The sequence below is a fragment of the Pelophylax lessonae genome, assembly GCF_965119305.1.
Source record: "Pelophylax lessonae genome assembly, chromosome: 7".
Classification (NCBI taxonomy): domain Eukaryota; kingdom Metazoa; phylum Chordata; class Amphibia; order Anura; family Ranidae; genus Pelophylax; species Pelophylax lessonae.
The window spans coordinates 268,589,422-268,607,547 of record NC_138774.1 but is presented as its reverse complement, the minus strand read 5'-3'; the positions used below and the strand labels follow the sequence as shown (position 1 = coordinate 268,607,547).

Here is an 18,126-nt window from a genome sequence, read left to right as displayed (position 1 = left end):
CAGTTTGATTGAACCTGGCTGTTTTGTTATCACATAGTAGGCACATTCCTCTGTGCAATCACAATAACATTTATTAGGTTCATGCAAAGAATGGATTTGTGTTCTGATCTATACTCACTCTACACCCTGTGCACTTAATAACCCTGATATAAAAAATTAAATGAAAAAAACAAACAGCCCAAGCTGCAAAACTCATTTGAGTTGAGGGTCAGGGTTGAATGACACCCAGCACTAATCCAGAGGACTGAGGGCAGACTGTGCATGCAGGGCGCCCCCCTCTGTGCTCTGTAATGGTGAAGAAAGTCTGCTTTCTGCATCTTTGAGATCCAGCACCTGACAGATCAGGACTGAAGGGAACCCTTGGGAATCATAACTACATAGTTTATATTTTTAGAACGTTAAAAAAAAAAAAAAAAAACTTGGGTCCATCCAATTCCTATATACCTTCCTTTAATATATATCTTTATATATTCTGCTTCCTGAGGAAGACAAGTTGTAAACACTCAGCTAGTACCACTTCCTGGTGGAGGGAGTAACACATTTTTTGTGCTCTAATAATAAAAAACCCTTTCCACAATCTAGTTCACCTTTAAAAAACAAAAGTGTACATATTTTTTCAGGAAAACAAAAAAAAACAACAAAAAAAAATATATATATATATATATATATATACACACACACACAGGCTAAGTTTTAAAGCTGCAGGCAGTGGCAATGGACAATGATAATGGTGATTACTCCACTTGTGTTCCATTGAGAACTACACATCTATCTGCCGCAGTAGAAGATTGGACTAGTAGTTCATTCATTCACAGATCTCTGTAAACAAATGACATGGCTACGTAAGCAAAGACTCATACAGCTGCACCGACTTCAAAAGTGACAGCGACTATGGGGGGAGAAGGACACCCACATGCTCTTAGAGGTGAACAGGGTGTTCTGGGGGACTATTTGCTTAGAAAAGACATTACACCTTAAATGCAGGTGTAACATACAACATGTCAGAAAAGGTGGAGTAAGCCTTTAAGCCTCCTTTCTTCTAACCTCGATTTGTGGTCATGTGCCTTGTTTAGAGACTTTGGCATAAACCGTTTATTACAGTTACTGAAGTCAACTTTGATATATTTGCATATTGTAATCACAGAAGTGTAAAACGGATACAACAAAAATGAAAAGAAGATAGAGTCCAAACATAGATTGGGCAAATGGTATACAAGATATGGATATAGAGAGTCAATGAGCGATAATGAACAGTTAATAAGTATAATAATGTAGAAGTGGAAGTCAATGGGGTTGTAATGATAGGAATAGCGTGTCCGTGTCCTCCCTTTGGGTCACCCCTAATGGGTTCAAGCTGTGACCCAGAAGGAGAACAGGTAATGGGAACCTTCCACAAATAAAGGATCTTCGAAAAAGTTACATATCTTGACTAATAAAATTATATCATAGAACATATGAAGAACAGCCTAATATAGCATGGCGCATAATCTTTCAAAACAACAATTTACTTTCTCTACTAGGTTTGAGTCCTCGTTTATTTTGAACAATTGGATGACTACTATAAACCAAATAATAATTTAAAAAAATAAAAATAAATAGAGGGAAGGAGAAGCTCATCATCTTCATGATAAATAAGGCACAGGCCATAGATGTTTGAACCATGTATGGGCAGGCAGAATGTACCAAAGTTGATCAATTAATCAATTTGGGTACAACCAGCCGTCTTCTTTTTACATTAGATTAGCGCTAGCAGATGGTATAGCTAGCAATAATTACGGTCTTCTCCTGAAGAGGGTGGCTTCCTCCGCCAGGAGAATACATTGGCTCGGCAGAAGGGATTCCCCTGTTAACACTGTCTTGTCTGAGTTGATGGTGGAATCAAGCTAATTTCTTTCCTGCAACCCGTGGTTGCATAACAGTATTTTGTGATCTTTGTTAGCTGTGGCTTGGCAGTGCATGCTATTGCTAAGTCTGTGATCTACAGACACCTGCCGATCTTTTTCCATCACCAAATCTTCCAGGGGAACCCCTCCTAATGTGCGATTTGCATGTTTGTTTTTGGCACCCAAGTGCATACCTTTACATTTCTCAATATTGAACTTCATTTGCCATTTAGCTTTGAGAATTGAGCGTAGAGTCTCTTTGCACATAATATTATGCAAATTAAGTCTGTAGGTAAAAGGAATGTAAACTACAGGGCTCTGTGTTTGATACCATTATGGTTGCTTGGAAGCTGGAAGACTACATTTCATATCAGCTTGGATTTAAGGGTTTGCTCACTTACAGCATCCAGACCAAATGAAGTCAAGTCAAAGGTGATACAAATACATCTTTCATAGGTAGCCTGCACAACTGTAATCATTAAAGATGAATCTGGCATGGACCCATTTGTAACAGGTTTTTTTACTAAAAGTTACACTAATTCTCACCGGTTGGCCTTTCGTTCCTGGCTCTCCTTTGGCTCCGGGAAGTCCCATGCCGCCTTCATTGCCACGGTTTCCAGGTACCCCAACTTCTCCGGGTAGTCCCCTTTCTCCCTAGAAAACATCAATAGTTATAAATGGAATGTGTTATTCCAGTTCAGTCAAATATATTCCTGAGATTAGGATAAAGACAGCAGGCCGAAAAATTCCTTAGGCTCAATTGCCTAAAATTCCAACCGTGGGTACCCGCCGACCTTCATTGAAGGAGCCACTCGGATGCAGCCACTGTTCAGGTATTTTGGCAGCCGCAGATGTCAGCTTTCAAAGTACAATAGCCCACAAGGAAAATTCATCTATCCGTGCTCTTTAGGCTGAGCAAAATAAGTCTATGCATGTATGGACAGTTTCAGACAGGGGCGGACTGACCATTCGGGGATTAGGGCACTGCCCGAGGGCCCAGGGTCAGTAGGGGGCCCCATTAGAGGCTACACACTACAGAAAGAAGCCAGGAACTTCCATGCAGGCTATGCCCACTCTATGTGGCTGAGCTGCAATTTGTAGGTGGGGCTTTGTGTGACTTGAGTGTGGACACAGGTGGCCCCATGATCTCCGATTGCCCGGGGCCCCATAAGTTGTCAGTCCACCCCTGGCTTCAGAGTAACTTTTATTATTCTAATATGTATTTACATTCAAATGCAGAGTTAATAAGTCAGTCTTGGCTGGAATATAATGATCAGACCAGTTCAAAGGACAGAGCTGCTCTCTACCTTTGTTATTATATAGTGCTGTGCTAAATTTTATATACAGCTGGAGTAAAGCAGAAGTATTTTAGGTAGGCCAAACACATGGGATCATACCTAGAGCACAAGACAATACATTTAATGCACTGATATACAGGGACATCCCTGAAAAACAATAAACTTTCAATACATTCAAACCAGCTAAATAAAAAAGGAAAATTCAGATGTTGTCATGGGTTGTTACAGCTTGCATATTGTTCTTTGCCTTATTATCCTGTGCCAACTACTGTATATGGGCTGTGCTTTCAAAGAACCACCAATGTGTGTTTGCTGGGTTCAGCAAAACCAGACCACTGTGACAAATAGACCCAAAAAAATACTTTTCTCTTACGTCCTCCGACAGTCGCCGCCTCTTCATATTCGTCACATATGGGTATTAGACTTTGCTCCGAAGGAGTAGCTAGGCAACAGAATATGTTAACAATAAAGCTTTAACATATCCCACCCTCAAGGGGTGGTCCCCTCAGTCAATACCCTCCTACTTCCTGCAACCATATCTCAGTTTTAATGTCTAGCTTGTCAGGAGTGGCTGGCTCTCTCTGTGCTGGGACTTTCTGTCCCAGACTCTTTCTTCTTTTTAATATTTTGTTTGAGTTTTCTCTCTATCTTTACTTAGCTGTTATTTTTGTCAGCATTAGTTAGTTCTTCGGACGAAGAGGATCATGCGGACTGGGTCTCGGGCTGATCCCCCTGGTCGCAGGTCGTGGGTCAGTGGCTTCCCAGTCTGCCATCGAGCGTTCAGCCAGGTAACGCTCCTGGCACAGTGAACGACCCATCCCTGTTCGGTGCAGGGATGATTGGTGAGGTGGCTACCTCACCGGACGCTGTGCGGTTTCTTAACCCCCGTTGTGTGCGTCTTGAATTGCGACTCTCCCTGCCTCATGTGCAGCGGCTTGTTCGCCTGTGCGGGTTCCCCACGCCATGTGAGGTAAGTGTATTTATGTGGGGACCTGTCTGTCTGGGGGGGTCTCAGTCTGGGACTGTGTAACCTGCCTTTAATCACACTGCTTGTCTCCCTATCTCTCGGCTGCACGCTGTGGGCTGCAAGGGGGGGGGGGAGCTGTATGACACTGTGTGTGTCAGGCTGGGCAGTGTGAGAAGCTGTGTGCTGTGGGGCATGTTTTTTCTTGGCATGTTTGGGCATATACAGCGATCGCTGCGGCGATCTAACATGTATCCTTATATTGGGATGTAATGTGTGTGTTTTTATGCACTGTGGAGCGGCGTTTTCGGCGCCAAACGACGCCATTTTACCGGCGCCCGCTCCGGCCGCATGGTTTACATGCACGGCGGCCATTTTCTTGTAGCCTCCATAGGCTTACATAGAGCGCCCTGGCAGCATCACTTCCTCTTTCCAGGAACACCGATCGAGGCAGCAGCAGCAGCGGGGTCTCCTCAGGTTTTATCCTTCTGTTCTTGCTATCCATTGCCTGTATTCAGTTTGTATATTCCCTGTGGGGGTCTCATTGTGCCTGAGTGTGGTGCGGTGGGCTGCGCTTGCCGCGCTTGCTAAAAGGGGGCAGTTAACCCTTGGTTGTCTGGCATTACAGGGGCAATGGATTCTCAGGAGGGCAAGTTTCCTACAGTATTGGTGGAAAGCCAGGGGACCGCTGTTTCCCCCCCAGGGGGGGATTTAGCCACTATTGTGGCTGGCCTTGCTGCCCAGGTGCAAATGCTGGTGGCTGCTCAATCTGCTAAACGGCCCAGAGTTGCTCTGTCCTCTGATTCTCAGGGTGAAGGTGATGGGGCTGTTCTGGCAGGGACCTACTTATCGGGGTCCCGCTCCTCTCTTGATCTAGTGGGGTCTGAGGTAGAGGCTGAAGTTGAGGGGGTTGATAATTCTCCCCCTGGCTCGCCTGAAGAGCTTGCAATCATGGATGAGTTGATTGCTTCCATTAAGCAGACGCTACGTTTGCAGGACGAAGTGTGTCCCCCCGCTGCCTTGGCGGCTTATGGGACGCAGAGGAAACGCAGGACGCCGCAGGTTTTTCCCTGCAATGCTGATTTTCAGCGCGCTGTTAAGGATCAATGGCGCGATCTGCGCAAGCCTTTTGCGGTACCAAGTAAATTCAAGCTGCGTTATCCTTTCTCGCCTGCCACTGATGAACGGTGGTGTGTGCCTCCGCCAGTGGATCATGCAATTGCGGTTTTGAACAAAGCCACTGCGATTCCTGCAGAGGGTTCCCCTGTTTTCCGTGATGCCACGGATAGGAGACTGGAGTCTCTTGCCCGTCATACTTATTCTGTTACGGGTTCTATGCTTAAGGCTCTGTTTGCTTCTCTCATGGCGGCCCAGGCGATCGCAAGTTGGACGCAGATGCTTAGGCGCGTCCTAGTGGCCGATTCGGCCTCGGCGGCGACCCTGGATATGGTGGATCAGATCCACCAGGGTGTCATGTATCTGTGTGATGCGGACCTGGACCTGATTCCGTTGGCTGCACGTGTGCACAGCGTGGCGGTGTTGTCTCGCCGCCTGGTTTGGTTGAAATGTTGGTCGGTGGACCAATCTTCACGTAAGACCTTAGCCAATCTGCCTTATGATGGGTCTCGCCTTTTTGGGGAGTCCCTGGATGTGTTGATTAAGGGGATCACCGGGGGTAAGAGCACTCTCTTGCCCCATTTCCCCAAGGCTAAGGGGGCTTCTGGGAAGAAGCATGCTAATTTTCGGCCCCCTCAGGGGTCCTTTCGTGCCTTTCGGCCGCACTACAAGGGCAAACCGTTCAAAGGCCAAGGCTCTCAGAAGAAGCCCTGGTCTGGGAAACAGAAGTCCGGCCAATCCGGACCTGCAGCCCATAACAGTTCGGCCTGAAGGGGCGCCCTCACCCAGTTTTGGGGTGGGGGGACGCTTGCTCGGTTTTCTTCAGCCCTGGTTGGCCCGTGTGCGGGACAGATGGGTTCTGGAAATCGTTCGATCTGGTTACAAGATCGAGTTTCTCTCTCGGCCGGAGAGCAGATTTTTTCCCTCAAATCTTCAACTGTCTCCAGAGCGCCTGCGGGATCTGCGCCTGGCGGTGCGGGACCTGAGGGCTCAGGGAGTGGTGGTTCCGGTGCCTCATCGGGACAGATTTCGGGGGTTTTATTCCAATCTGTTCACCGTGCCCAGGAAGGAAGGCAAGGTTCGTCCGATTCTGGACTTGAAGGCTCTGAACCGCTCTGTGCGGGTTCGCAAGTTCCGCATGGAATCCCTGCGCTCGGTGGTGGCTGCCCTCGTTCCGGGGGAATTCATGGCCTCCATCGATTTGAAGGATGCGTACCTTCACATCCCCATATTCGAGGGTCATCAGAGATACCTTCGATTTGCCATTGCGGAGGATCACTACCAGTTTGTGGCGTTGCCCTTTGGTCTCGCCTCGGCTCCGCGGGTCTTCACCAAGGTGCTTGCACCGGTTCTGGCATTATTGAGGGCCCAGGGCATTTCTGTCCTGGGGTATCTGGACGACATTCTGGTTCGGTCTGCGACCAGACAGGGTCTGGAGGAGGACCTGTCTGTCACAATGCAAACTCTGCAGGAGTTTGGTTGGACGATAAATGTTCCAAAGTCGACACTGAGTCCGTCGGTTCGTCTCCCCTATCTGGGAATGATACTGGACTCGGTGCAGGCGAAGGTCTTCCTGCCGGAAGACAAACTCAGGACTCTTCAGGAGGAAGTCAGGTCCCTCAGGGACGTTCCACACTCGTCTCTGCGGACGTGTATGAGATGTCTGGGATTGATGGTCTCGGCCTTCGAGGCGATTCCTTTCGCGCAGTTTCACACGCGGGGTCTCCAAGCGGAGATCCTGTCCAGGTGGGACGGGCGACCTCAATCTCTGGATCTTCAGATCTCGTTGAGTCATCGCACCAGGGAAAACCTTCTGTGGTGGCTCCAGTCCCCGTTGGTGTCCGGGGGCAAGTCGTTTCGTCCGATCTCGTGGACGGTAATCACCACGGATGCCAGCCTGTCGGGCTGGGGTGGTGTTCTGGGCGTTCTGTCCGCCCAGGGGACCTGGTCGGAGGGGGAGTCTTCCCTCCCGATCAACATTCTGGAATTGCGTGCGATAAGGCTCTGTCTTCATCGCTGGACGGACCGGCTGCAGGGCTGCCCGGTTCGGGTGCAGACGGACAATGCCACGGCGGTGGCCTACATCAACCACCAAGGGGGCACCAGGAGTGCCCGAGCGGCTCGAGAAGTGGCCGACATTCTATCTTGGGCCGAGACTCATGTCCCGGCGATAACGGCGGTTCACATTCCGGGAGTGGAGAACTGGCAGGCGGACTATCTGAGTGGCCAGACCCTGGATCAGGGGGAATGGTCTCTCCACCCGGCTGTCTTCCAGATGTTGTGCGCGAAGTGGGGTCTTCCAGATGTGGACCTGTTCGCGTCTCGCCTCAACTACAAGGTGAAGAGGTTCGTGGCAAGGAAGCGCGACCCTTGGGCAGACGCGTCGGACGCGTTAGTGGCCCCGTGGCATCAGTACAGGCTGATGTACGCGTTTCCACCGATTCAGTTGCTGTCCAGGTTCCTTCGCAGGTTACACTCGGAACGCAGCACGGTGATTCTTGTGGCACCGGACTGGCCTCGCCGGTCCTGGTACGCAGACCTCGTGAATCTGGCGGTCGACGCCCCTTGGCGTCTGCCTCTTCGAGACGATCTACTGTCTCAAGGACCGATTTACCATCCTGCTTTACAGTCGCTGGCTGTGACGGCCTGGCTGTTGAGACCGAGGTCCTGAAGGAGAGGGGTCTCTCTCCAGAGGTCGTTCATACTTTGATCAACGCGAGGAAGTCTTCCTCGGGGAAGGTTTATTACCGTACTTGGAAGGCCTATTTTGCCTGGTGTGAGTCCAGGGGGTTTTCACCCGCACGTACTCGGTTTCCCGTGTGCTGTCTTTCCTTCAGACGGGTGTCGATCAGCGTTTGGCGCTGGCTACGATAAAGGGTCAGGTGTCTGCGCTGGCCGTTCTGTTTCAACGTCCCGTGGCTTCCAACTCCTTGGTTGGCACCTTTATTCAGGGTGTGCGGCATCTGGTTCCTCCTAGGAGGGATCCTTTGCCCCCTTGGGACTTGAATCTCGTTCTATCTGTGTTACAACGTGCTCCTTTTGAACAGATCAGGGAGATCTCGTTGTCTATGTTGTCCAAAAAGGTCGCCTTTTTGGTGGCGATCACTTCGGCTCGCAGAGTGTCGGAACTGGCGGCTTTGTCCTGCAAGTCTCCGTACCTGGTTGTTCATTTGGATAAGGTGGTCTTGCGACCTAATCCTTCTTTTCTGCCGAAACGAGTTTCGGAATTCCATCTTAACGAGGATATTGTTTTGCCTTCGTTGTGCACGAAGCCTAAACATCCAAAGGAGATGAGATTGCACTCTCTGGATGTTGTTCGGGCGATAAGGGTTTACCTTAAATCGACTGAGTCTTTTCGTAAGACGGACTCCTTGTTTGTTCTTCCAGAGGGTCCTCGGAAGGGCATGGCGGCTTCGGCCTCTACCATCGCCAAATGGATCAGGCAGACCATTGAACAGGCCTATGCTTTGCAGGGGAAGGTTCCCCCTGTGCCTGTGAAGGCGCACTCTACTAGATCTCTGAGTACGTCTTGGGCCTGCCGTCATGGGGCTTCTGTAGCCCAGGTGTGTAAGGCGGCGACTTGGTCGACCGTGCACACTTTCACAAAATTCTACAAAGTAGATGTTCAGGCATCGGCGGATGCTTCCTTTGGCCGCAAGGTTCTTAGTGCGGCTGTTCCCTAGGGTCCCTTGTTGGGGACTCCTGGCTGTTGGGATAGTTTTTTGTATCCCCTGGGTTTTTTTGTCTTTTCCTGGGTTGTTGCTCCTGTTGAGCACTTATTTTTGCTGTTGCCCAGCTGGTTTCCTTCCTTTGGTAAGGTTCCTTTCTTTGATGTGGAGACTGCGTTGCCTTTCGGCGCGGATGCGTTTCCCACCCCTCATGTTTGCACTGCTTTGGGACGTCCCCATATGTGACGAATATGAAGAGGCGGCGACTGTCGGAGGACGTAAGAGAAAACGGAATTTTTGTAAAATCTTACCTGTAAAATTCCTTTCTCTGAGTCCTCCGACAGTCGCCGCCCCCGCCCCTCTTTTGGGGTTTGAATGTATACTCTACTGCTATTCCACTAAAACTGAGATATGGTTGCAGGAAGTAGGAGGGTATTGACTGAGGGGACCACCCCTTGAGGGTGGGATATGTTAAAGCTTTATTGTTAACATATTCTGTTGCCTAGCTACTCCTTCGGAGCAAAGTCTAATACCCATATGTGACGAATATGAAGAGGCGGCGACTGTCGGAGGACTCAGAGAAAGGAATTTTACAGGTAAGATTTTACAAAAATTCCGTTATTTGCAAGTCACACTAAAATAATAAACCACAGGTCTCATCCACACATCGGTATGCAAAAGCTGTAACATCTAATGGAATATTAAGCATGAGAACATTACATTGCAGGCACCCTGGTAAGAACATACATTGTTGTCAACAGTGGTCATATGTCACATGCCTAATGTGAACTGCAAGAGGAAACCCATTACCTGACTAGTGTGCAGGACGTGACGGTTATAAATAAACCAATGTACAGGCCTGTCACATGACGGCAGGAAAAGGCTGGATACCAGATGGGAAAACTGGGTCTCTCTGCTATCCTGGAGTGACCCAGCTTGGTGTCATGTCTGTCTCTAAGCTATAAGTAAAAGATACACAGAACTGCTTATAGGCTGGGACACAACCTATGTACTACTCTTTATACATATGGGATGTTTAGCAACTATAACTTAATGCACAGTGATCAGTTATTCTTAGACATATTCCTTATATGCTTAAAGTGGATTTTCAGCTTACATCTAACTAACCTTCAAAATGCCACCTAACCCCCCCCTCTTTCTAACACCTATGCTGACTAACCTGTGTAAGAAAGATGTATACATTTACCTATTTTAAGGCTGCTCACGTGACATCCCCTGTGTCAGCTAGAAGCAGCTGCAGGGGAGAGGAGAAAGTGCTCCGATGATGGCTCGTAAAGCCTAGAGCAGTGACTTCACCCATAGACTTTAATGGCCCATCAGCCCGTCAGCGCTCCCAGCTCCCCCCTGAAGCCATGCTGGATCACATGACTGGACAGGAGCAGCGTGAAAATAGGTAAGTATGATAGGCCAGTTTGAAGGCTAGTTAGATGTAAGCTGAAATTCCACTTTAACCATATAAGGGATATGTCCAATATCTGTGGATGGGGCTAGTTTGCTGTAAGCTGGAATTTCACTATGACACGTTACAGAATGCCTTTGAGGACAGAAACATGGGTGCCTTTGAAAACTTCTGAGCATATTTTTCACAAAATTGACCGAATTCAATCTCTTATGATGGCTTTTAGTTCCAAAACACGTTGGCTTGTTGTCTTTGAACTTCTATGATAAAATACAGGTGCATCTCATAAAATTAGAATATCATCAAAAAGTTAATTTATTTCATTTATTCAATTCAAAAAGTGAAACTCGTTATATAGATGCTTTACATACAGAGTGATATATTTCAAGCATTTCTTTCTTTTAATTTTGAGGATGTTTTGTTGGGTCTGGTGTCTCTCATCTTCCTCTTGAAAGTACCCCACAGATTCTCTATAGGGTTTAGGTCAGGTCAGTTTACTGGCCAATAAAGCACAATGATACCATGATCATTAAACCAGGTATTGGTATATTTAGCAGTTTGGGCAAGTCCTGTTGTAAAAGGAAATCAGCATCTCCATAAAGCTTGTCAGCAGAGGGAAGCATGAAGAGCTCTACAATTTTCTGGTAGAAGGATGCGCTGACTTAGGACTTGATAAAGTACAGTGGACCAACACCAGCAGATATCATGGCTCCCCAAATCATCACTGACTGTGGAAAATTTTGCATTTCAATTGAAAATCAACGTCCCAGAGTCTGGAGGAAGATTGGAGAGGCACAGAATCCAAGTTGCATGAGGTCCAGTGTGAAGTTTCCACAGGGGTATTTTCAAGAGGAAGATGAGAGGCACCAGACCCAACAATGCAGAAGAGCTGAAGGCCGCTATCAAAGCAACCTGGGCTTCCATAACACCTCAGCAGTGCCACAGGCTGATCGCCTCCATGCCACGCCACATTGATGCAGTAATTAATGCAAAAAAGGAGCTCTGACCAAGTATTGACTGCATGCTATACTATACATGGACATACTTTTCAGAAAGTCTGTATTAAAAAACCTTTTTTTTTAATTGATCTTGCATAATATTTAAATTTTCTGAGATACTGAATTTTGGGTTTTCACTAATCATCAAAATTAAAAAAGAAATGCTTGAAATATATCAATCTTTGTGTAACGCATGTATATAAAATATAAGAGTTTCACTTTTTGAATTAAATTACTGAAATAAATTAACTTTTTTATGATATTCTAATTTAATGAGATGCACCTGTACATACATTTGGACTTGTAGTTAATCCAAGGCAACTTAAAACATCCCTCTTGTTCACAAGCTGTCTAACCAGAGTCACTTTATTCCACAATATGGATCAAGTGATCCCACCTACAGTTTTTAAAGCAAAAATAAAAAACCTGATTGGGGTTCTAATCTTTCCACGCTCATACTAGAAAAAATGGTTTGTCTGCAATGGCACTTTGCAATCAGCAGGGTATTGGACAATGAAATCTGGGTATATATAGGCACCTTTAAGGTAAACATTCGCACCTTGCTTCATGGCACGGATACTCGGCTAAACGTGTATTAAAGCTTTCCTCTACAAATGTCTTTCTTTCTGTTTCTAACAGACATTAGACCTTTTTGGTAATTTGTGTTAACTGGAGCTCCCGCAGGTGGCCAGCTGCTGTCAGTACAGCCAATAACCAGAAATTTTGCACTGACGTAAAGTTGTAATGTCTTGAATGTCAACTATTTTTATAACACATGTCCAACTGAACTGAGCTGAGCTAATGTTCCCTGAAACCGCTGATTCCACACACAGAGCGACAAGGGTCTTCTCTGCAGCAAGCCAAAAGGGGATCAGTATTTCTAATCAGGCTGTGGTTACTTCATAAAAAAAAACGTAAGACTTTATACATTTTTAAATTGATGCACCTTGAATGTATTTAGCCAATTTAAACTGAAAGTCCAGTTAGAATTAAAGGCTTGTTCACAGTCACTGCTCAGGGCACATAGTAAACAATTGTTTTCTCTGTGCTCCATTCACACTGCAGTGCAGCTGAGAGATTCTATGTGGTGAACTGTGGGATAATGCAGATGTATAGTTCCTCTGTGCTGAGTGGGTCTAATAGGAGTGGTTTCATAATTGTCAATCAGCTGTGCAGCTGCAAAGCACTAATGAGGAAATCTGCTGGGCCTGCATCCCTTTAGACGTGTTCCTATTGGCAGTATCTCACCGAAAATGCAATTTGTTTTGCAAGGGATGCCAGAAATCTGACTTGTATCTTAGGCAGACTTCTGGGAAAATTGGTGAGCCAATCACACAAGCAGGAAATTATGTTTCTGGGGTGTGGTCAGTATACATTCTGTGTACAAAACAGCTCCAAGTAGCCATATTGCATTGCATTTTCAGAAAATGACAACGGCTGCAGATTGGAAAGGTAATTTTATGCTATATTTGCCCCATCAACATGGAGTTACCCTTTACCCCTTCACGCCAATGGGCGCAAATATGCAGCCTCCGCTTCAGCGGGCTGTACCGGGGTGATCCCTGCAGCTAGAGACATTACCCCGGGACCGTTGTTTAGAGCCAACGGTCAGCTTACTTGTAATGACAACCAATGCAGCTGGGCAGCTGATCGGTGGTCGGTGGTCATTACAAGGAGTGGGAGGGGACGTACCCCCTCCTTCCACCTTTCGCGCCTCACCTGGGTCTCCCGTCCCACCAAGAGACCCGAGCAACCAGCCGGCAGAAGGCCCGAACAAACCGGATTTGTTTTTGATCAAGTCTCTGATGTAAAAATCCAGAAGCGATGTCATAACATCACTTCTGGGTACTGAAGCCTTAAAGGGGCCAGATTTTTTTTAAAAAACGGCCGCATTCAAAACAACCAAACTTGGAGTTTTGAATGCTTTTAAGTGCAGAGGAGGGATCTGGGGTCTTTTAGACCCCAGATCCCTCCATAAAGAGTACCTGCCACTGCCTATTATGGTCACAATGTTTATATTCCTTGTAACAGAAATAAAAGTGATCAATTTTTTTTTTTTAAAATAGACAGTATAAAAATAAAAAAATGTAAATAAAATAAGAAAAAAATAAATTTAAAGCGCCCCATCCCTGGAGATTTTTAAGTACCGTAGTTTGTCGCCATTCCACGATTGTGTGCAATATTAAAGCGTGACATGTTGGGTACCTATTTACGTTGTGTAACATCATCTTTCACATTTTGCAAAAAAACTGGGCTAATTTGACTGTTTTTTTTTTTTAAGTTGCATTTGAAAGTCCCGCTGCGCAAATACCGTGTGACATAAAATATTGCAACAATTGACATTTTAATCTCTAGGGTCTCTGCTAAAAAATATATACAATGTTTGGGGGTTCTAAATAATTTTCTAGTAATAAAAATGGATTTTTGTAAGATCTTACCGTAAAATCCTTTTCTCTTAAGCTCATTGACAGACGTAGTCCTCCTTGATTAATATCAACTCGGGTTATACTACCCTCTACAGGAGTAGGACTAGGCAGAAAAGAAAAACGTTCTGGCCACACCTTAGGGGCAGTCCCAGAGGGTATATCCTCTCCCTCTCTGCTACAGGAAGTCAGTTATGTCACAAAGCAGTGTTTAGAGAATTTAACCCAACCCAACTCAAAAACAGAGCGGCGGGTACTACGTCTGTCAATGAGCTTAAGAGAAAAGGATTTTACGGTAAGATCTTACAAAAATCCATTTTTCTCTGTCGCTCATTGACAGACGATGATTAATATCAACTCGGGACGTCCCAAAGCAGTACCACAAATGAGGGGTGGGAAAATGGAAATCAAAATCCAATCTAGAAGGCCCAACCGGTGCCAACTAGAAGTTTTAAAGGCTCATCAATCAAAAGATGAGACTCAACTGAAATTCCAACGAAAAAAAAAAAAAAAAACCCTCGAGGTAGACCACCGGTCTCCTCAAATTGCGGCTTGCAAAACCTTGCGGCCAAATGAGGCATCCGCCGATGCCATCACATCAACTTTATAAAATTTTGTAAAGGTATGCACCGACGACCAGGTAGCCGCCTTGCACACCTGGACCACTGACGCCTGATGGCGGTAGGCCCAGGAAGTACTGAGCGCTCGAGTGGAGTGCGCCTTAACAGGGAACGGAGGATTCCGACCCTTAATAGAATAAGCCTGTACCACCGTCTGCCTAATCCATTTGGAGATAGTCGCGGCAGATGCAGGCAACCCCTTTCTGGGGCCATCCGTGATCACGAAAAGTGAATCCGTTTTACGGAACGATTCCGTAGTCTTCAGGTATACCCTGATTGCCCGAACCACATCCAAGGAATGCAACACACATTCCCGAGGATGACTGGGCTTAGGACACAAGGAAGGTAGCACAATATCTTCATTCAGATGAAAGTCTGAAACCACCTTAGGAAGAAAGGATGGCTTCGGATGAAGAAATACCTTATCCCTATGAATCACCAGATATGGGGAATGACACGATAATGCAGCCAGTTCTGACACCCTGCGTGCAGAAGTGATAGCCACCAAGAAGGCCACCTTCTGGGATAATGTAAGCAAGGGAATCTCCCTAATATTTTCAAAGGGAGGTTTCTGCACAACCGACAACACCAAATTAAGATACCAGGGCGGTAAGGGCGCGCGCACTGGCGGAGCCAAGTGCCGCACCCCCTGGATGAAATTCCGCACCAAGGAATGAGTAGCCAGAGGCTTCTGAAAGAAGATTGCTAACGCTGAAACCTGACCCTTGATAGTGCTCAAGGATAGTTTCTGCTCAACCCCCTTTTGCAGAAAAGCCAAGATTCGGGTCACCGAATAGTTACGTGGGGGAAATCCCAAAGATTCACACCACGCGATATAAGTCTTCCATGTGCGATAATAGACTTTGCTGGAAGTCGCTTTCCTTGCTTTAATTAGAGTAGGAATAACTGAAGCTGACAATCCCCTGTCCTTCAGTACCTGGGTCTCAATGGCCAGGCCGTTAAAGCCAGCGACTGTAAAGCACGATGGAAGATCGGTCCTTGAGACCGCAGATCCTCCCTGAGAGGAGGTCTCCAAGGAGCGTCCGCGACTAGTCTGCCCAAGTCGGCGTACCTGGCTTGACGAGGCCAGCCCGGAATTACCAGGATTACTGGAGTTCCCTCCACCTCTATCCTGCGGAGAAATCTCAGCAGCAACTTGAGAGGGGGGAAGACATACAGTAGCTGATACTGCCCCTACGGGGCGCTCAGCGCGTCTGCTGCGTCCGCTAGAGGATCGCGGGCGCGAGCTACCAACCTCCGCGCCTTCCTGTTGAACCGACATGCCAACCGATCCACCTCCAAAATGCCCTATTGAAGACACAGCTGGTGAAATCCTTGGTGATCGACCTAAGTCATCACCATGGCATTGTCTGACTGGATCTGAACCAGGCTGCCCTAGAGCTGTTTGGTCCAGGCAATCAGACCAAGTCTGATCAGTTCCCACACATTTATCAGAAACTTGATTCTTATCGGAAGTGATAACTTTTCCTGGCTGAGCTTTAGAGACCGGAGTCACCGGACCAGAGACTCCCTGGTCCGCTTGCTCAACCGGATCCGATTCCTGGAGGGAACTGGGAATGATCTTTGGAAAAAGTAAAGAAAACGTTCTGCTCAAGGAATGGGAACTACTGCTCCCTGTAGCATATGAATGTTGGCAGGGAAGAATTGCACCGGTAGAGGTGATCGACCCTCGATCTTGTATCCTGATCGTATGATCTCCTGAACCCCTTAGTCCGGGATTCAGGAAGGCCCTGGATCTAAACACCGGTGAAGACGTCCATCCACCCCTGAGCTGGGTGGGGGGCGCACCTTCAGGCTGTATTAGTTTTATCTTCAGGTTTGGCTGAGTCGGCCTTTTGTTTACCCGACCAGCGCCCTTTGAAACCTCCTGAAGGGGCTTTGCCCTTCACGCTCGCCCCGGCGGAGCGAACGAACCTTTTATGAGCGGAAAAGGAAGGTCCTCACCTGTTACGAGGTCCTTTAGCTTTAGCAGTCTGTGGCAAAAAAGTGCTCTTGCCCCCAGTGACATCCTTTATGATCTCATCTAGGGTGGCCCCAAATAGGCGATCCCCCTGAAAAGGGAGATTAGCCAAAGCTTTCTTGGAACCTTGATCCGCCGACCAACACTTTAACCACAGCACACGTCTGAGGACTACAGCTGACATCGATGCATGCCCTAACAAGGGAGTAGCATCCAGGGCTGCGTCACAGACGAAATGTAGTCCTCATATAATTTGCTCCATCAAATCAGACGCTGCCGGGGGGATACCTCTCCCCTTTAAGTCATGGCGTAGCAATTTTGCCCACTCTGTCAATGTTTGTGAAACTAAACCAATGGCAACCACTGGTCTAAAGGTTGACCCTATCAGGGAAAAAACAGTGCGGGATTCCGCTTCCACTTTTCGATCCACCGGATCCTTAAAGGACGGAGCGTCCTCCAACGGGATAACAGTGGCTTTATTTAGTCTGGAAATCGGTGGATCCACCACTGGTGGTACCGTCCATTTTTTAATGAGGGATTCCTCAAACGGATAGTGTCTAGCAATGCGTTTGGAAATAGTAAGGATTCGTTACGGATGATCCCATTCCTCTTTAATTTTATTACCAAAACATTTGGGTAAGGGAAAGACCTTCGCCGTCTTGGTAGGCTTACTAGTACCAAAAGGAATTTCCATCTCGTTTACTTCTGCCGGTGTAACCTCAAGTCTTAAGGTTTCCCGGACAGACACAACTAGTGCGTCCACCAACGCTTCTTCTTGTGCTATGGCGGAGGTAGAAACATCCTCCTCACTATCTGAGGAGACATTACATGAGACAACAGCCCCAGCAGGGGGACCTGCAGCTGCAATGACCATCTCAGAATCTGAATCTGAAGTATCAGATGAAATAGGGGTAGGCGGGGGTCGCTTTCTTGACCCCCGTCCCTGACAGGCCATCTCCACCCAGGATACCAAAGACTCCAAAACTGCTGATAATGCATCAATACTCTGTGAGGAACTGGAGGGTCCTGCAGCCACCTCGAGGGGATCAGGTGGGGATACATGTGTGGCAGGGTACATGATTATACAAGACACTTGCTAAGAAAAATAAAAATTGCAATTTTTAAAAAAAAAGGAAACTGACTTCCTGTAGCAGAGAGGGAGAGGATATACCCTCTGGGACTGCCCCTAAGGTGTGGCCAGAACGTTTTTCTTTTCTGCCTAGTCCTACTCCTGTAGAGGGCAGTATAACCCGAGTTGATATTAATCAAGGAGGACTACGTCTGTCAATGAGCGACAGAGAAATACAGATTTTAACTTGTAAGCAACATATGTCAGAAAAAGGCTAAGGCTCCAAGGGGTAACTAAGGCAGCCTAACTATGCAGCCTAACCAGCGGGTTGAATAAAATAAAAAAAAAAATGACCAGATTCCCCCCTCCAAACACTCGAGGATGGGGGATCCCTTCCCATTCCGCTATTGTTATCTGACAGCGGGGAGACTTCCCATTTGTCAGAATACAGTGAGTGATAAGTGCTGCCAGCTATAGCCAGGTAGCACTGATCAATTAGGAAAAACCTGACAGGGTGGTTGTACAGAAGTCGATCAGTAGATCAACATCTTGTACAATCAGCCTGCCCATACATGGATTGAATTGCGATCCATGTATTGGCAGCTTGAGGGATTAATTCACTTTACTGTATATCCAATCGAGGAGGCACTACATAGTTGCTGGCAGATCTAAAAGAGATTGTGCAA

At 47.0% G+C, this 18,126-nt stretch overlaps 1 protein-coding gene across 1 annotated transcript in view; it reads right to left on the bottom strand.

The window, feature by feature from the left end:
* Positions 1-18,126, bottom strand: part of COL27A1 (collagen type XXVII alpha 1 chain) — a 582,809-nt gene that overhangs the window by 53,908 nt on the left and 510,775 nt on the right. The window contains exon 49 of the mRNA XM_082264626.1: positions 2,430-2,537. Coding sequence (XP_082120752.1) covers positions 2,430-2,537 — 108 coding nt within the window. The remainder of the gene's footprint in view (positions 1-2,429; positions 2,538-18,126) is intronic.